This window comes from Spermophilus citellus, assembly GCF_964194105.1.
Source record: "Spermophilus citellus genome assembly, chromosome: 7".
Lineage (NCBI taxonomy): Eukaryota > Metazoa > Chordata > Mammalia > Rodentia > Sciuridae > Spermophilus > Spermophilus citellus.
Genome location: NC_138188.1, coordinates 74,673,757 through 74,694,744, shown reverse-complemented (window position 1 = coordinate 74,694,744; position 20,988 = coordinate 74,673,757). Strand labels below are relative to the sequence as shown.

The window sequence follows — 20,988 nt, the reverse complement described above, 5'->3', positions numbered from 1 at the left end:
TGGCAGCTATTTTTCTATATTAAGTTTTTCTTATATTTACAATAGCAGAAAGGAAAAAAATAAAGTTAAATCTACTATTGTCAGCAGGGTTCAGTGGCTCGGGAGGCTGAGGCAGGAGGATTGTGAGTTCAAAGACAGCCTCAGCAAAAGAGAGGCATAAGCAACTCAGTGAGATCCTGTCTCTAAATAAAATACAAACAATAGCTGGGGATGTGGCTTAGTGGTTGAGTGCCCCTGAGTTCCATCCCCTGTACCAAAAAGACAAAACCTACTATTGTCAAAAATCCTGAAAAGTCTAAAAGAACAAATGCTATCACTGCTCTATAGTCTAATATCATTTACTATTACCACATACAAAGCCTATCTGCTTCCACTATCCTTCTACAAAAATAGTTCACATAAGCAGGAACCTTAGGATAGTATGCTTTTTCTCAAATCCTTGGGCGGTCAGAGTTATGAGGTGGTAGACTGCATAGGGAATCCTCAGAACAAAATCTAAAGTAGCTGGGTATGGCAGCCCTCTTCTGGGGACATAAGAAAATGCAACCAAAGCCAGGGGTGTAGTTCTGTGGTCCAGAACTGTTTTTAGCATGTAAAATACCCTGGGTTCAGTCCCCAGCAAAGGAAAGGGAAAGGAGGGATGGAGCGGGGCAGACAGGGAAGGAGGCAGACAGGCAACCATTCCAAAGGATCTTGATGGATTGTCATTTGCATATAGTGGACACTTAAAAGTATGCTTAATGAGTGGTCTGGCTTCAATCTTACAAAAGCTGAGTTCATTTTTACTTATCCTGCAGAATGTAAAAACATAGTTCTAAAAGTAAATGATATACTGATAGGCTATTACAGGTTTAAAATTAAAATAATGAAATCTTGAAGCTAAATAGCCAAATATTTACCTTTATAAATACTGAGTGTTTAGGGCTGGGGTTGTGGCTCAGTGGTAGAGTGCTTGCCTAGCATGTGAGGCACTAGGTTCGATCCTCAGCACCATATAAAAATAAATAAACATAATAAAGGTATTGTGTCCAACTACAAAAAAAATATTTTAAAAAATTGAGTGTTTAAAAGTCTCAGGTTTCTCATTTGTAAATCTCAGAGTAATAGTACCTCATAAGGTGATTTTGAAAATAAAGTGAACAAAGGCAGTTATTTGCCACAGTGTTTAGCAGACAACAAATGCTTAATAAATGAGGCCAAAGAGGGATGGGGGAGGAAAAAAAAATGAGGCCATTATTTTCGGCTTTTACATTTCATAATCTTTGCAATAATCATTTTACTTTATATAATCTTCTCAAATGTTTACAAAAATGGACTCTAAGGAATCTTAGAGATTACCTCTAAAAAATATATACATGTAATTTTAATAAGAATGATACATGCCTAAAAAAGAAAACATGAAAACCTTGTAAACTTTAAGATTTGTTCACCAAAAATTTGTTTATTAAGAGGCTAAGTTCTATATAGTTGGCTCAACATTTTCATGTAACTTAAGAGCCTGAGAGGCCCTGAACAATCCAGACGCCTACAACACAGACATGTATACAGTAAATGACTATGTTTCTGATCCTTAAGTGAGACTTCTGTGACTTCCCTTTGCCAGATAAATAAAACATATCTTTCAAAGTTAACACAACTTCAGAAATTCACAAATTCTTAGTTCTCCAAGTTTTTTAAACCCCAAATCAAAAGCCTTCATTTGAACCAACACTGAGAAAAAGAGCAATGAAAAGAAGCTCTTTTATTCATTACAGAGCAAAAATACAGACTGTATTTACTAATTTGTTTTCCACTTGGGAGAATATACTTTATATTTAAAGAAATAAACAATTAGTTGTCAGGAGTTGCTTTTGGTGAATGATCAATAAGTGCCTTGTCAGGAGTTGGATATTGATACCAGGGCCCATCGCCTCTCTCACGCATTAGTCTTCGAACTTCCAGCTCCTTTAACCTGTAACAAATGGAAAAACAATACTGTGATTCCAGCTTTCCAATTACAAGGAGAATTTTTTTTTTATACTGAACCCAGGGGCACTTTACAACTGAGTTATATCCCTAACCCTTTTCAATTTTTATTTTGAGACAGAGTCTTGCTAAGTTGAAGGGCTTGCTAAATTGCTGAGGATGGCCTTGAACTTGCAATCCTTCCGAATCACCTGCATTACAGGTATGTGCCACTGTGCCTGGTTCCAATTACCAATTTAATGTATCAGTTCCATAAAGAACCACTAGAAAGTTTATGTACACAGATCATGACTAAGGCACACTTATAATAAGTATCCCAAAGCAAAATTTAGGACTTATTCTTTACTTTTATCTTGCTTATGTACTTAGTCATTGAATAGTTTTGGCATCTAAATATTATTTGAATTGATGATTAATTCTCTCCTTTACTATCCCCGCTCTTTGTCTGGACAGATAATTTTCACCTGAATTGTGACAATGCTTTCCTGTCTTTCCATCTTTTAGATGCAAGGAGTCATTAATGCAACACCTACTGTTGTGATCCCATGCTATTTTGAGTATTAGGAAAATTATATGCTTTTCTAGAGGAGCTCATATTCTGTCAGTATTGGCTGTTCATCACTATTGCACAGAAAATTTGAGGGCAGAAAATCATATTAACCAGCATCATACTGTGCCCAGTTAATGGTAGATCCTCAGTCAATATTTGTAAAGAAAAAAAGAAAGTAGGTTAGTTAGTTGGACACAGTGGCATGAGCATGTAGCTCCAGTTCCTGGGGTGGGGAGGTCTAAAGCAGAAGGATCACTTAAGCCCAGGAGTTTTGAGGCCAACCTAAGCAACTGTGAGACCCCATCCCAGGAAGATAAGAGAGAGAAGGAGACAGACAGAGAGAGATCTCTCTTAAAAGAAGCATTCTTCAACTCTAAGATCTACTCTGTCCTCAACCTTCCTCACAAATTGAATAATTTCTATTCTGCAAAGATGCTCTACTCCTCTTCCATATTCAAAATCTGCATAAACTTCTACCTGAAGCAGTCCCTTCTCCATTAAACCTTTTACATTCCATTTTAATAGAACATACACAGATCACTTTTCACATGACTGGAAATTCACCACAGTTAAATGATAAGTACACTTTATCAACAATAACAAGCTCACCGATTTTATGTAAAGAGACAATGTACCTTTGCAACTCTGTACTTATAAGACTATGTCTATTCATCTTTTTTTAAGGATTAAATACCATCATCTTTTTTTAAGGGTTAAATATCATCCTTTAGAATGCAATTATCCAAAATGTAAGTAATTAAAATGGTCACCAACAGGGGACTAAGTAGTAAAATAAGTTATGGCTTATCTATATAATGGATTACCACATAATACTAAAAAGAATAAGGAGAATCTATACATAGTAATGTGGGAACAGATGATAAATATATTGTTAGGTTAAAAATGCAACATATAGGAGCTGGGAATATAGCTCAGTTGGTACAGTGCTTGCCTTGCATGCACAAAGCCCTAGATTGGATCCCCAGCACCACCAAAAAGAAAAGGAAAAACAAAAAACAAAACAAAAAAGCAAGATACAAAATGAGTATATGTAGCACTTTCCCATTTCATTAAAAAGTGGTAAATAACCATTTGTGAATCTGTATAAATACACATGCTATAGCATTAAAAACTGTAAAGGACAGCAAGACGCAGAGGCACATGCCTATAATCCCAGTGAGTTGAGAGGCTGAGACAAGAGGATTCCAAGTTCGAGGCCAGCCTTATCAATTTAGCAAGCCCCTAAGAAACTTAGTGAGACCCTGTATCAAAATAAAAGGTCTGGGGATGTGATTAAGTGCCCCTGTGTTCAATTCCTGGTACATAAAAACCTATGAAGAACTAAAAATAACAGTTATCTCTGGGGGAGTCAACTATGGGAGACATCTCTTTCTATTTTATTTCTTTTCCTGTTTCAGTTTTTTAAATATCTAAATGCATACTTTTTAAAACCCCACATTCCGCTGGGTGTGGTGGTACATGCCTATAATCCCAGTGGCTTAAGAAGCTGAGGCAGGAGGATCACAAGTTCAAAGCCAGCCTCAGCAATTTAGTGAGGCCTAAATAACTTGGTGAGCCCCTGTTTCAAAATAAAACATAAAATGGGCCGGTGATGTGACTTAGTGGTTAAGCACCCCTGAGTTCAATCCCCAATACCAAAACAAGCAAAAACAAAAACACCCCCCCCCAACACACACACACATTCCGTCATCATATCAGCATCTTTCCTTTAGGGGTAGAAGTCAGAATTTTGGTTGGTTTGTTTTTTCTTTGTTTTGTTCCGTAACTGTTTAGGATCTCTATATGTCTGAGGAATTCTAGGGTCTGATCATTTAATTGGAACTCTAAGGTATGTGTCTGAAGTTCAAAAACATCTTACTAACATTACTAAAAATAAACCATATTGCTGTTCTATGCTCTTAAGTACTGAAAGATAGTTCCGTATGGTAACTACATATTCAGGAAACAGCCAATCACATTTTTTCACTGCTTAAATATTTTTCAACATCATAGAAATTTTTATAAACTATAGAATTTAAAACAGAATAAACAGAAAGACCAATGGTAGCCTGAGGCCAAAATAAAGGATGGAGAGTCACTAGCATGGATGAAGAAGCACACAAAAACATTTTAGGATGATCAAAAGATCTGGATTGTGGTAGTAGATACAAAGGTATATGCTTTTTTTTTTAAACAATTTTTTATATTTATTTTTTAGTTGAAGTTTGACACAATACTTTTATTTTATTTATTTATATATGGTGCTGAGGATCGAACCCAGGGCCTCACATGTGAGAGGCGAGTGCTCTACCACTGAGCCACAACCCCAGCCCCAAAGGTATATGCTTTTCCAAAAACCCACTGAAGTTAACTGGTGATTTGATTGCTTGTCAATTTTATCTCACTCTTAACACAAAAGAACGTGTGTGTGTGTGTGTGTGTGTAACTGTGGTGCTGGTGAACAAATTCAAAGCTTCACTGAGATGTTCTCCAGTCCCCAAAAGAACATTTTAAGAAGTAATTCTCATATTATATATTTACTTATTTAATCCATACATGACCAAGACCTTAAAAACTAAAGGACAAACATGACAATAATTAAATGAATAAATACACAGAAAATAACTATAACATTGTGATATAGTAAGTATTAAAAACCATACATATTTGTTATCTGAAACATATACTGCTATGTTACAAATAATTTTTCACTGCCAAAAGACAGATGACAAACTGAGAAAATATATCTGCAACAAAATAAAGAGGGACTAATTTAATTGATGTATAAATCAGTTAATATCAGTAGAAAAACGGGCAATTTATAGAGATGCACACAACTATTAGATCTATGGAAAAAAAAAACTCAACCTTACAAAGAAATAGAAAGTCAAAATAATAAGATATTACTTTCAACTATTATAACAACAAAATGCTTAAGATTGATAAATTCCATTTCTGATAACTCAGAAATTATCATAGGTGATGGAAAAAATAACTGGTGCAACTTTCTGAAGAAGAGTTTGGCAATATCTATCAACATATAAAAGCAAACATATATACAATAACACATATAAGAATAAAAACTTGGAAAGAATCTAAGTACCAACAATAGGGGACTGGTAATAAAAAGTAAAGCACATCTACCCAATAAAATATATAATGCAGCGTTAAAAAGAATGGGCATATGCCATCACAGAAAGATCACCAAGGTATATTCATTGAAATGAGACAAGGCACAGAACACTGTTTATAGGAGGATTCTATCTGTATTACTATAATTTTAAATAATATTATAAAATTTATTTTTTTACATATAAAATTTTCTCTAGGAACATATATAAGAAGTTGCTAAATAGGGGTTATTTCTAAGGATTAGACTAGGTGTAGGATGGAAGGAAATTGGCTAGGATGGGGAGAGAGTTGCCTTGTATATACATGAATATTTTTAAAAGAATTCCTTTTATTCTGACAGATATCATCTCTTTATCAACTCATCATCAACTCACAGTCTTCACTCTAAACAACAAAATTCTCTCATATTTTCTCTTGTGGTTTGCAACCCAAGAAAAGAATGTTCTTCCCCACCCCTTTATTCCTACCGTAATTCAGCCTTTTCAGATTCAATCTGAAGAACAGCCATTGTTCTTTCATAATTCTTTTCAGGGCATTCAAAGAAAGTACGAGCAATCCATCTTGATATAGGATGCTGCCAGAGAAAATTTGTTTGAAATTAGACAGTTTCTGAACATTACTTGGCTTTTCTAGTTGATTATTCTTTAAAATGGCCTTCTCAGATACACCCGTAATACCTACTATATATCAACCATTTTATATATATTTTAAATAATTTCAATCCATTAGGTAGATACTATTTTTGTCCTCATTTTAGAGATGAGAAAATTGCACTAATTGTGCAGCTAAGTGGGAGTGTCCAGATTCTAACCAGGTCTGCTTGACTCCAAAGCCTGTGCTCTCTCATATTACACTATGCATAGGTATGTGAAGTGGTAGATTCAGGAGGAAAACCCAGATTTTGTTGATCCCAACATGAAGCTCCTTCCACCAGCTGCCAAAGATAAAACTAATCTCATAGTTTCCCTTAAGATTTAAAATAAAACACTGCTTTTCTAAAATATAATTCATTCAGACAATAAAATGAGGCATACTCTATTCAAGGTCATCTCACTATAATACTTGTAAAGACAAGTAATAGGTTAATTCTGTCTTTTGGATATAATAACTGTTTGGTATAATGACTAACAGTGTAAGCTCTGGAGTCAAGCTTAATGGGTTCAGTAAGTACTGGCCCCCTCTCTCATGTTCTTAATCTATGAGTCCCAAATTTTCAATTTTGTGAATATTTCAACAATATTGACAGAGATGCATTAAAATAGGCTGGAAACCATAATCTGAAGCTCATATTATTAATAACATTATATTATCATCATACAATTATATAATTATATATTATATGCCATATTTAAGTTTTTATAGGTGTTTCACATCTGGGACAACGGGACAAAATGTGTTAAGCCTTTTAAACCCAAATTTTCTCATCTTTAACATGAAAACAGTGCCTTTTACATGGAATGAGAAAATATTTGTAAAGCAGTATAGTGCCTGCTACACAGTAGGTGCTCAACAAAAGAGCTATCATTAGCACTGGTAATAGCTTTCTTATGGCATTGAACTTAGAACAAATTCTGTTATTTTGCTAGATTGAGAATACACTGCAGACAATTCTTTAAAAAGCTATAAAACTTAAATTAATAAAAGAAACAATAAAGGAATATACTAAGAACAGTTGCTTGAAATTGAATATGATAAGTATAAAGATACCAAACGGAATTTCACTTTAATGTACAAGAAAGGAAGTTTAATAGAGTAGAGGAGGGATAGGGGGAAGGAGGAGGAGAGAAAAAGGGAAAGGGATGGGGCTCAAAATCAAATTTCTTGCATGTATAATTTTATCAAAATGAACCCAATTTCTGTGTACAATCATGCAGAATACAACAGTTACTAATATGGCATTATGTAAAAATGTGGATGTGTAACCGATGTGATTCTGCAATCTGTATTTGGGGTAAAAATGGGAGTTCATAACTCACTTGAATCTAATGCATGAAATATGATATGTCAAGAGCTTTGTAATGTTCTGAACAACCAATAAAAAAATGAATAAACAAAAAATGGAATATGAAACTTTATCATAATTTCCATATTTAGGGATGTTAACCAGCATGTTGACAAGTACCTTAATGTAATTTTTAAAAATTTTTTTTGTAGTTATTGATGAACAGAATGCCTTTATTTTGTTTTATGTGGTACTAAGGATCAAACCCAGTTCCTCACATATGCTAAGCAAGCATTCTGCCACTGAACTACAGCCCCAGCCCCTTAACCTAATTTTTAATGACCTATACAAACCTTATAATATTCCCAATGTTCTGGGATATAGCCTTCTGGAATTTCTGCTAATTCAGCTTCACCTAATAAGAGAAAATGATGGTGGTTCAACTTCAGCATTAGGAATTTAAAATATTAACTCTTCACCAATAAAGAAACCAACTTCTTGTAGGTTTAAAGGATCTTTTTATCTTTTTTTTCATTTGTACTAAAGATCTAATATTCTAAATTCACTTTAAAATTGAAAATCCATTCATTATGGATTTTTAGATGTATTCTGAGTGTAAGGCATTATCTATAAGCATTATATGAGAGGTTCCAATTTTGTTTTTATAATACATAACCAGATACTATAAAAGACTTTTTTTTGGGGGGGGGTCCTCTTTATGAGACATTTTAGATTCAAGGTTTTAGAAGCACTCTGAACATCTGATGAACATCTGATGTCTACTGTCATTCACACTTTCATGTATATTTTAGAGGATTTATAGGTTTATATATTTCAGGATGGATTTGAAAAATTCTCTCTCTCTTCCACCTCTTTTTCTTTTCGTATTCAGACTTATCAAAGCTAGTTTTGGGAAAGGAGAAGGAGAAGAAAAATGAGGTTTTCAGAAGCCTCCTACATGGCCATAAAATTTATAACCTTCAAAGTTTCTGGAGGGAAAAAGAAATGTGCTAAAAAATAATACGGTACATTATTGTAGATTGAGATTTTGTTATTTAAAAAAAAAAAGACATGCTTCTACTTATCTTACTGAGTTTTTCATTACAATACTCGTAAAGTTTACCAATTTCATGGTGTTCGCTAGAGGGGGAACTTACCAATAAATACATTCACCAGAGTTATGCCAATTGCTACTGGAAGCCCAGTCAACAAAATGTAGAATCTCTGTTAAAATTAAAAAAAAAAAAAAATAGATTTTTCTTACAACCATTTTCAATTCTTCCCATCCTTCAATTATCTTCACAATTCCCTTTATTTCTTATGAAATAAATTTGTCAAACTGAAGATACAGTATCAAATTTTTAATTTCTGTGATATTCTTGGGTTCTTGCCTTAAGACACCTATATTTAATACCAAAAATGAAAGAAAAAAGTAAAGGTTAATTGTACAAGTATAATACAATATATATTTCAGTGACTTTTCACTTTTTGGTTAAAGCAACATCATGAAAGTTAGAAAATTCACTATTAAGAGTAAAGTGTAAAACACATTAGTGTGATTTCAACCACTGAACAGGGAGGGTTTGAGATGGTCATGACAAAAAAAGGGGGCGCTCAGAGTTGGGATATAGCTCATTGGTGAAGCTCTGGCATAGCATGCTTGAGGTCCTGGGTTTGAACCCCAGTACCACTAAAAAAAATCATGAACTATTTTGCCAGGTATGTTGGTACATACCTGTAATCCCAGCAACTTGGGAAACTAACGCAGGAGGATGGCAAATTCAAGGCCAGTCTCAGCAACTTAGCAAGACCAGGTGTTAAAATAAAAATTTAAAATTAAGGGGCTGGGGTTGTGGCTCAGCATTAGAGCGCTCACTAGCAGGTGAGGTTCGATCCCCACCACCACATAAAAATAAATAAAGATATTGTGTCCAACTACAACTAAAAAAAAAAATTAAAAAAAATAAAATTAAATTTAAAAAAATGGGCTGGGGATGTGGCTCAGTGGTTAAGTGAACTTGGGTTCAAATCCCTGGTACCAAAAAACAAAACAAACCAAAAAAAAAAAAAAAAGGAAAAGCAGGAGCTTAACCAAGGGGATGAAAAGGGACATTAAGCACAATGGGAGGGTAACAGAGAGTCTTGAGGCAGCCAGAACTCAAGTGATGAGCCAAAGCTTTAGAAACGATGGCACACAGTCCAGATAATCTCTCATTTTTCTATGCCTCTAGTTTCTTTTAAAGCCTTAAGATACAAATAAACAATCAGCACCCTAAATAAGTGATTATTATATTATTGCTAAATTAAGATTAAAGGTCAACATCACTCTGAAATCAATGTTCTCAAACAACATATAAATTTTAAAAATCATATCCTCAAATAATAGAACTCCTTTATTAAAAGAAGTCCTCTAATGAATTCTTTGGTAATTTAAAGGATATTTTAGCAATACAAAAAAATCCTCTCATCAATCAATTTTTGAAGTTTTGTCAATTTTCACATTTGTCCCTTCCCACCCATTGCCCTCTTCTTTCTGGTGGGATGCTGGGTTCAAATCCAGGGCCCGCTACAGGCTAAGCAGGCACTCTACCACTGACCCACACTCCCAGTCTTGCAGATTCTTTTTTACTATTTAAGTAGAGAATACAAATTAGATTACAAAGCCTCATAATCTTGAGAAAAAAGGATTGGCTTAAGCTTTACCTCCAATTCAGTTTGATTGCTAATTTAAGAAGAGATTTAGTAACAAATAAGACTTTACTGCACAATCTCATATCTTCTGAGGAAAGAAATATGAATTTGGCTGGGCACAGCAGCACATGCCTATAATCCCAGTGGTTCAGGAGGCTGAGGCAGGAGAATCACAAGTTCAAAGCCAAACTCAACAACTTGGCGAGGCCCTAAGCAACTCAAAGAGACCCTATCTCTAAGCAAAATATAAAAAAGGGCTGAGGATATATGGCTCAGTGGCTAAGCATTCCTGGGTTCAACCCCTGGTTCCCCCTGAGTTTGCAGAATCAGATCTTTTACAAAATAAAGATGTTTTCTAAAGAAGCAGATTTTTTTCCTCCTTGTATGGGAAGATTTTAGTTCAACAAAAACTTTCAACTCACCAATAATTTCAAAAAACGCTTGTCATAATATGAAGAAGGTTTGATGATGAACAGTCTTTTCCCATGGTCTGCACTGTGTCGCACAGGAGCTGGAAATATTAAGTTATCCTGTTTTATACAAGGTTCATTTAGGAATACTGTTATGTTATGATATAAAACCGAATTATAAGAAAATATACATACATAAATGTTTAATGAATTAAGATTTAAAAATGCTTTTTAATTTTAGTACTAAAGCCAGGGCAGATAGAATACATACAGTCCTAAACTACAGGTCTCTCCTTTTTTTTTTTTTTTTTTTTTTTTTTTTTTTGTGGTGGTGGGGACATAATGCAGGACCTCATGCATACTAGACATTTAATCTACCATGGCACAGCACCCCTCATTTTAATTCAATGTTAAAGAAATACTGAAACATCATTTCAAATTGTTTCAATAACAGGCAGGAAAGTTCGATTCTCTGGATGAGCTGCTCATCTTTGTTTCCTCTGCAATAAATATTTGCTAATATTGCAAAAAAAAATCTTGAAATTGTGCTATTTCACATAATAAGGTAATATACATTTAGGAAGTTGCTGCAAAATAGATGCAAAGGAATATCAGTATTTATTCAATGAATTTCCAAGCGGGAATTCAAACTTGCTACAAAACCATATCTCTACCTTGACAAAATCCGTTTGTAAACCATTGCGATTAAGAATACCCTCCTCTTCAACCCCTATACCCCAACCCAGATGGAACTTAAGAAAGCCTTGTTGGAGATAAACTGAGACAAAATTTCACACCTAGGTCCTCTTTCTACACTTCCTGTTTTGGAGGTCTGCAAGGATCACTACGGGTATTCCAAGCCTTTCCCAGGAAAAGATCTAGTGGTTACTAAGAAACAGTGTGACTATGGTTCTGCTGTGTAATTGCTCTTAAATTCTGAATGAGTCACTGTAGAATAAAAAATTTTAATTTCCCACAAAAGGAATTTCAGTCATAATTGATGTCGAAAAAATCTGTATTTCTGGTTTACCATTTACTGTACGGAACGCCCTCTTTTCTCCTAAAATCTATCCTTTATGCCCAGGTGACATTATCTTTTCCAAGAAGTCAGCAATGTCCCCAATCAGATAAGATCTCTGCTACTTCTGAATTGCTGTCCATCTTAGTCATGTGTTCCCTGTTGTCCTGGTTTCCAGGACCTGTGTGGATGCCAAAATCTGCAGTTCCTCAAGTCTATTACATGAAATGGCATAATATTTGCATATAACTTGTGCATATTATTTCACATATTTTACTCTAGATTATTTAGAAACCTAATACAGTGAGTGTTATTCAAATAGTCATTATGCTGTATTAATAAGGGAATAATGACAAAGAAAAAACCTATATACATATTTAGTTACAAATACATTTTTTTCCTGAATATTTTCAACCCATGATTGGTTAGATCTGAGATGCAGAACCATGCTTATAGAGGGCTAATTGTATTTGCTTTTACTACTATCACTTTTGATTATAAATGCTTTGAAGACGGAATCCATCTTAATTTGGTATTACTTGCAGCATCTTGCAGTGAACTTAGGATATTAATTAACTCACAAAACAATGAGAAGTTAGTAAGAATTTACTAAATATAATAAAATAAAAAGATTAAGAGAACTTGGCAACATAAACATGGATTCCAGCAAATCATTTGAGAGATACCATTAGGGAATTTTAAATTTTTTAATTTGTTCTTTTTAGATATACATGACAGTAGAGTACATTTTGACATATTATACATACATAGGCTATAACTCCATTAGGGAATTTTATGATGACAATAGGTTGGATGATACCACAAACCACTCATTAATTCACTAAATATTTAAGTGATTACTATGTGCAGGTCCTAAGCTAGGCAGAGGGATATGGATCCTGTTGGGATAAAAGACACTAAACAATTATAAATCTATGAGTGCAACAAAGGAAAAATAGCAGTAAAAAGAACAAGCCCTATTCAGACAGGATGGTGGGACAGGGGTGAGAGGAAGGTATATTATAAGTTGGAAAGGAGCAAGTTAGATCAATTTGTAATAGGTAAATGATTGATCTATTGACGAATTAGACATAAAAGATGATGATTAATTAATGAAGTAACCTAACAAAGGGATCTCTCAAATGCCCTGCAGCATGAAGATTTTTATGAATGGAATGGGTGAAATAGACATTCCTGGCTTTTTGAGTCTTGGAAACAAAGCTACTGTTACAAAATGGCTATTACACTGATGATGAATTAGTCTCCCAAAAAAGTCTTCATATACATTTACAAAAGGCTGGATCCAAAAGGCTCAAGTACAACAAGGTAAGAATAAAGTAAGTGTAAAGTCCTACGTCGATGCCCCCCAAAATATAATTGCTCACAAAAAAAAAAAAAAAAGCCAATTCAATGTTAACCTGATGTACTGGAAGGACAGGGTCAAAACATGATGATCCTTGCTGCTCCTTATCTCCCAACTACAGAAGTTTATCCACTCCACAGCATATTATTTTATAGGGAAAATCTTGAGTTTCCCCTAACTTAAAGCAACCAGATAGCAAACAACTTGGAAACTGACCTCATGAAACTGAATGAACTGAAGTTAACTGGCATACAATAAAAGAAGTCTGGATAAAGACCAGATAAATGTTTTTATGGAGCTCAAGAGCTGTCCCATGTAAGAGAATGTATTCAATTCTGTGTTGACATGAAGGGAAGAACTAGGCTCAATGTGTGAAAGAGTAATTCTCAGCTTGATATGAGAAGGTTCTAAAACTGTAGAACTTGCAGAATTGTAGATAGTCTTCACCCATTCCCATTACAAAGTTATGTAAATATCAATAATGGGATATAACAAGAACTAGCACAATATAGGGGGTTATCCTCGAGGAATTCTGTTTAGACTAGAGAATCTGAAATATATGATCTAAGAATAAACAGGTATGCTCTTCTAACTCATCTCTCAATACTTCCCTTCCAATTTCAGGAAATCTCTCCTACCTTCAGGTTTTTGCACTTTCTTTCCCCTCTGCCTGGAATGCTTTTCCCTATACTGCCTCCACATATCATCCTTCAGGGCTAACATCAGTGTCACTTCCTCAGAGAGGTCTTCTCTAACAGCCTCATCCAAAGTTAGTCTCCCACTTAATACCTTTAATATCATTTGGTAATTTCCTTTAGAGCAAGAAGCACTAACCCTAGTTATCTTTTTTTTTTTTTCTCTTAAGTCCATTAGGTTAGGCACTGCCTATCTTATTCAGGCCTGTATCCCTAGTATTGGTACCTTTAGTGTCTACAGCATGGTGGGCACTCTATGATTATGACTGAATTTACTTTTCTTAAGTAAATTAAATGCTGATAGAGAATTTTTCTTAAGTCCCTGAAAATATTCTACATTTACTCAGAAGAGATAGTGCACTCCTAACTTTCCCTTTTAATCAAAGGGAAGGATTAAACTATATATGCTCTTAGGGAACATTACTATAAATGATATGGAAAAATGGAACACTAAACAATGGAAGAAAGCTTGGTATGGTTGCATTATAGTAATACTAATGCAGTTAACAATGTGAACTGCTTACTCTTTCTTTACAAATAACTACCTAATTGTTATATAATTATTCATGCCATTAAATGTGCTAGATAACTGTTATTATAATCAATTATTCTACAGTCTATTTCATAGAACTAAACTCTTTTCAAATGTTATGAGCCTTCATGATCATGTTATGAGTCATTGATGCAGTAGAGCCATTTGCTAACATCCTAAAATTATTAGGATGAATATGGCTTATAACCAAGTGATTCCCAGGATTTCTGGAACTCAGTTCCACCTACCACAAGCATCTTCCACCACTCTCCAAAACCTGAAATTTCTCAATTAGGTATTCATTAATTATATAAGTCTAACCCTTCAAAAAACAATTTTATTTATTTTTTTAAATTTTTTTTAAAATTTATTTTTTAGTTTTTCGGCGGACACAACATCTTTGTTGGTTTGTGGTGCTGAGGATCGAACCCTGGCCGCACGCGTGCCAGACGAGCGCGCTACCGCTTGAGCCACATCCCCAACCCCCCCAAAAAAAACAATTTTAAATATGCACATAGCCTCAGAAAAGTTATTAAGTCTTTGACAATTCTGATTTTCAGACCACTGAATACTATAATGAAGGATCTTTGTGTGTGTGTTTCAAAGACAACACTCAACAAATTAAAAAAAAAAAACCCACAACACTCAAAATTTGATCACTTTTTTCCCCCTCATTCTCAGGTAAGGGCACTATTAAATACCCAGGCTAAAAATCTCAAGTCATCTTCCTTGCATCTACTGCTCATTTACCATTCACCAAGACGTCTTGATTCTAAGATTCAAACTCTCCAGTACCTTCAAAGCCTTCTTTACCCGAATGACCTAAGTAACCGACATCTCCTATGAGCCATCTCCTACAAAGCATCTTTCTAAAGATGCTTACTGATGTAGCTTCTGCTAAAGTACTCTTTGTTGTCTACAAAATAAACTGAAGATACTTGGTTTTGTATTTAGACCTTTCCCTACCTTCCCCTAGTTTGATCCCAACCTCCCTTATTTTAACCTTCTTTCTCAACATCTATTCATCCCAAGAGCCCCATATCCAAGCACATCAGAAAACTCACTGTACTTCTATCAGTCTCACCTGTTAAAATGATTCCCACAATTTAGTTAAAATAGTACATATTGTTTTTATGAATTAACTCACGAATTTTGTTTATGTAGCTGTTAGTCAGCTTTCAATTACTGTAACAAATATCTGAGATAAATCAACTTAAAAAGAGAAAAGGGGGCTAGGGCTGTAGCTTATTGGCAGAGCACTTGCCTAGCACTCATGAGGCACTGGGTTCGATCCTTGGCACCACATAAAAATAAACAAATAAAATTAAGGCATGCTGTCCATTTACTACTAAAAAAGAAAAATTTAATCCCTGTAATCCCTGGCTCATAGAGTCCAGTGATTACAGAGCATGCTGAGTTGGCCCTGTTCCTTTTGGGCCTATGGCAAGGCAGAACCTTATGGTGGCAGCACATGGTGGAGCAAGAAGCTTACTTCCTAGAGATCAAGGAACCAGAGAGGAAAAGTATTGAAGTCCCAATAGCTCCTTCAAGGGCATACCACTGAAGACCTAAAGACTTCCCACTAGATGCCACCTCTTAAAGTCTCCATTCATCACTTCCCCAAAGTGCCACAGCTGGGGACCAAGCTATTAACATATAGGCCTTATCCAAACCAAGCATTATCCACTTTAATACTGTTCACATTTTTTTCAAACCATGATTTGTTCATGCCGATCTTTAAGTTAAAGTTCCTTATAGCAAAAGGAAGGCCTAAAGCTCATCTTTGGAATTCCTTTATAATTGATGTTTAATAAATAATTTAATTAAATGGAGAACATATATTTATTTGCTTATTTTCTGAGAAAGGTTTTCACCAAGGTGAAAGAGGATGAAATGACATCAATAGGTGTTTTAAAAAAGGTGTGTTCACAGAGCCCTATAGAAAGCTAATGCCAGGAAAGGCATGGACAACAACAACAACAATAAATAAATAAATAAACCAATTGGGCTTAAGGAAAATTTTTAAATTTTTTTGCACCAAAATACACTATTGACAAAATAAAAAGGCAACCCATAAAATGGAAGAAAATATTTTCAAGTTATCTATCTGCTAAGAAATTGATAACCAGAATATATAGATAACTCCTCAAACTCAGTAACAACAAAACATGCAACCCCATGAAAATATAAAGGATTTGAATAGACATTTCTCCAAAAAAGATAAAACAAATGGACAAGAAGCATATGAAAATATGCTCAACAACACTAATCATTAGAGAAATATAAATCAAAACTAAAATGAGATAGTTATACAGAGTTATATCCCATCAGGATAGCTACTATCAAAACTTCAGAAAGCAACAGAATTGGTGAGAATGTAGAGAAACTGAAACTCTCCTACACTGCTGATGAGAATGAAAAATGGAAAACACTGTGGAAAACAGTACGGCAGTTCCTCAAAAAATTAAAACCTGAATTACCATACAATCTAGCTATTCCACTTCTGCATATGCACCCAAAAGAATTGAAAGCAAGGTCTTGAAGAGTTATGAATTCATGTTCATAGTAGCATTGTTCACAGTACATAAAACATAGAATCAACTTAAGTGTCCTCTGACAGATGACTGGGCAAGCAAAATGTGATAGAGTAGACCCTCTGAATCTGTGGATTCCACATCCCTGGATTCAGCCAATCATGGGTGGAAAGTATTTAGGGAAAAAAACTGCTTCTGTGCTAAACACGCATGCTTTTTTCTTTATCATTTTCCCTAAGCAATACAGCATAACAATTATTTACATAGTATTACATTATATAAGCAATCCAGAGATGATTTATAGTATACAGAAGGATGTAGCTAGGTTATATACATATATTAAGTTATTTTATACAAGAGACCTGAGTAACTGGGAATTTGGGGTATTTGTGAAGATCGTGGAACCAATTTATTGCAGATACAAGGGATGAGAGATAACTACATACACATATTATTCAGCTTTAAAAAGAAAAGAAAGTCTTTCTTTCCTGTAGTATGTTATATTATGAATGAACTTTGTGGACATTATGCTAAGGGAAATAAGCCAGACATAAAAAGTCAAAATGTACGTTCCCGCTTATGATGAATTTAAAATAGTCACAGGGACAAATAGTAGAATGGTGGTTATCAGGAGCTGATCAGGACAGATGGGGAGTTACTCCTTTGTTGATACAGTTAGTTTTACAAGATGAAAAGAATTATAGAGATAGATAGTGGTGATCATTACACAACGTTATGAATACATTAAATATAACTGATCTGTAGACTTAAAAATAGTTAAGATAGCTGGCGCAGTGGCACACGCCTATAATCCCAGTGGCTCAGGAGGCTGAGGCAGGAGGATCCCGAGTTCAAAGCCAGCCTAAGCAATGATGAGGGGCTAAGCAACTCAGTGAGGCCTTGTCTCTAAATAAAATATAAAATACGGTTGGGGATTGTTGAATGGCCCTAAATTCAATCCTTGGTAACCACTCCCCCCAAACCAAAAAATGTTAAGATAGTTAAGTTTATATTAAGTGCTATCCATTCTTCTCACTCTTCACAACTACGTTCCGAGATAAGTTTAAAATCATCATCTTTTTAAAGATAAGAAAAAAAAATTATGAGCAGTTAAGTGTTCAAAATTTAGTTTCCGGGGCTGGGAATATAGCTCAGTTAGGAGAGTGCTTGCCTTGCATGCACAAGGGCCTGGGTTCAATCCCCAGCACCACACACACACACACACACACACACACACACACACAAAGTTTAGTTTCCAAGATGTGACAACTCAAGGTCACAAAGCTTCTAAATTCTGGAGTTAGGATTTGAACCTTGGCAGTCTAGTTTCAGAGAAAACAAGACAGAATTCCCTTCCATATCAGAGCTTATATCTTGTAGGTTTAAAATAGTAATTTTAAAAACAATAATGACAGATGCAAAACACCTTCAAAAGCAGGTACACAGGTATGACAGTCACCTTTAACATAGTTAAGAGTTTTTTCCCTGCTCCCATTGAAAGGACAATTCCCCAATAATGATCCTTCCAGAACTCCACGAATGGGGAATAGCATAGCAAGAAGAACTGGGGTGAAACTTTACCTCAGTTTATCTCCAACTAGACTGGATTAAATACAATCTAGGAGAGTAAGTGAATTATTTATATTTGTATATTTGAGGATATCTGTAATCAGAAGTGGTTTACAAAAGGATTTTATCAAGGAATAATAGCAGATATAGTTTTATAAGATGCTTAAATTCCTGCTGGAAATTTGTTGAATCCCACTGCTCCTTTCCAACATTTTCCAGTGAGTCCCTATGTATATTGCCTCATCATGTAAAGTGGAATAATTCAAATTAAAATTGGAAGGGGGGATAAATAAGACAAGATATTTGAGGTTGGAAAACAATAATTTTGTTTTATAGTAAAAGTTTCACTTCCCTTTAGTATTGCACAGGGCAAATAACTTACAGTGTATCTTTGCTCAAGAGGATTAAATGAATCAATATTTTAAAGCCTTAGAATGGAGCCTGACATCAAATTAAAAAGCTTCTTCCCAGCAAAGAAAATAAGTAGGAAAGTGAAGAAAGAACCTACAGAATGGGAGAAAATTTTTGCTAACTACTTTTCTGACAGAGGATTAATACCTAAAATATATAAAGAACTCAAAACACTTAACACCAAAAGAGCAAATAACCCAATTAATAAACAGGCCAATGTATTAAACAGATACTTCTCAAAAGAAGAAATACAAGTGACCAACAAATATATCAAAAAATGTTCAACATCATTAGCAATTATGGAAATGCAAATCAAAACTACACTGAGATTTCATCTCATATCAGTAAGAATGATAGTCATCAAGAATGCAAATAATAATGTTAGAGAGGATGTGAAGAAAAAGGTAACACTTATACACTGTTGGTGGGTCTGCAAATTAGTACAACCACTATGGAAATCAGTATGAAGGTTCCTTAAAAGAAGAGGCATGGGAACCCCATATGACCCACTCCTCAGTATTTATCCTAAAGAATTAAAATCAGCATACTATAATAATACATGCATATCCATGTTTATAGCAGCACAATTCACTATAGCCAAACTATGGTAGTCTAGGTAGTTACCAATGGATGAATGTATAAAGAAAAAGTAGTATATATACACAATGAAGTTTTATTCAGCAATAAAGAAAAATGAAATTACGTCATTTGCAGGAAAATTCCTGGAACCACAGACCATTAGGTTAAGCAAAATAAGCCAGACTCAGAGGTCAAGGATCATACATTTTTCTCTCATACATGGAAAAAGGAAAAGAAAGGTGGGGGCTGGGGATCTAATGAAAATCCAAGGGGGATTAGTAGTGGCAAGAAGTTCTGGAAATGATATTGGCCAAATTATATTGTTATATTATGCACATGTATGAATGGGTAATAACAAAGCCCATCATTACACACAACTATAGTACACCAATTAAAAAATGTAAAAAGAAAATAAATGGGAATTTATAGACCTTAAAAAAAAAACAACCCACACAACAATAACAAAAGACTTTGATGTATAATAATACCAAACAAAAGAGAGGATTTCAAAGCAAAACAAACAAACAAAAAAAGAATAGGTGTTCAATACATGGTGGCTATCCTTGTTGATAATTTAGTAGAGTGGTGCATTATTTTTATAATAATTGAATCAGTTTCCTCATCTGTAAAATGGGGTAATAACATTGTATTTACTCTGAGAGAATGAGATTTAATTCCAAGCATTTGATATTTTGCTACTTTAATTATTCAGGCCTCGGTAAAGCAGCCCATAATCCCTAAGGGAATCCAAATTAGCCCTCCTAGGAATGAATTATGACTTTCCTGGGACCACGGCAATTTTGACTTCTTGGGCCCGTTTTTCAGTGCCTAAAATTACTATTTTATGACTGCACTAATATAAAACAAATGCAACCCAAGCCAAATTCATTATTACATATTCATTAGTACCTAATGGGAAAGTTCACCCTGAGCTTCCTCCGGGTCTACGTATTACATAGTTAGCATACGTGGGCTTCTCTGCAAAAAGACTTCCTATCTGTGGGACTAGAACCCAATGCAGGTGGAACTACCAAAAATCTGGTGCCCTAGAAAGTGACACACACTTAGTTCTATGATTTTCTAGCCTCAGCGGCAAATTAGTACTAACTGGGGCTGTGAATAACATTTTTGCAAATGCTTATAATTAAAACGTAACTGGTCTGTTGGTTCGGGGAAATCTTCATTCAGCTCGCGCTCTGTCTCCTAAAAGACCCAAGCCCACAATTTGTCCCGGCTCCCTCCAGATCCCACCAAGGTCACCTGGGAACAATCCTCCCATCTCTCACCCAGCACACCCTGCACGCACTTTCTCCCAAGACCAGCACCCACCGACAGTCTTAGGAAAAACACGGGTGAGGAAGCCTCCGAGTCCGAGCCGAGTGCCAGCGCGGCGGCCAGACAGAACTGTCACTGCAGTGACCGAAGCCCGCTGCAATAAACTCATGGCCGCCATGGCTACCACGGGCAACAGGAAGCAGAGGGATAGAGTAACGGGAGCCGAGAGAGACAATTTAGCAACGAGGTCGAAGGGGCAGGTCGGCCATGTTGAATAAGGGCAAAAGCCTATTCCTGTTCCTCTCATTGGTCAGTTTGAGAT

At 35.1% G+C, this 20,988-nt stretch overlaps 1 protein-coding gene across 1 annotated transcript; it reads right to left on the bottom strand.

The window, feature by feature from the left end:
• Window positions 1-1,721: 1,721 nt before the first annotated feature.
• NDUFB5 (NADH:ubiquinone oxidoreductase subunit B5) lies at window positions 1,722-20,935 on the bottom strand. The gene is made up of 6 exons (XM_081301728.1): window positions 20,721-20,935; window positions 10,703-10,791; window positions 8,747-8,813; window positions 7,943-8,004; window positions 6,115-6,221; window positions 1,722-1,951 (listed from the first exon to the last, which is right to left on the bottom strand). The coding sequence occupies exons 1-6, from the start codon at window positions 20,842-20,844 to the stop codon at window positions 1,831-1,833; spliced, it is 570 nt and encodes a 189-aa protein (XP_081157854.1). The 5' UTR covers window positions 20,845-20,935; the 3' UTR covers window positions 1,722-1,830.
• Between the last annotated feature and the right edge of the window lie 53 nt (window positions 20,936-20,988).

What these genes read in the sequence shown, in the direction of transcription:
- NDUFB5 (XM_081301728.1), bottom strand. Translation starts at nt 20,844, where the DNA reads ATGGCGGCCATGAGTTTATTGCAGCGGGCTTCGGTCACTGCAGTGACA. An exon ending in TGTTTTTCCTAAGACTGTCG is followed by an intron (nt 10,792 to 20,720) that starts GTGGGTGCTGGT and finishes TAATATTTCCAG; the next exon opens with CTCCTGTGCGACACAGTGCA. An exon ending in AGCGTTTTTTGAAATTATTG is followed by an intron (nt 8,814 to 10,702) that starts GTGAGTTGAAAG and finishes TAATTTTAACAG; the next exon opens with AGATTCTACATTTTGTTGAC.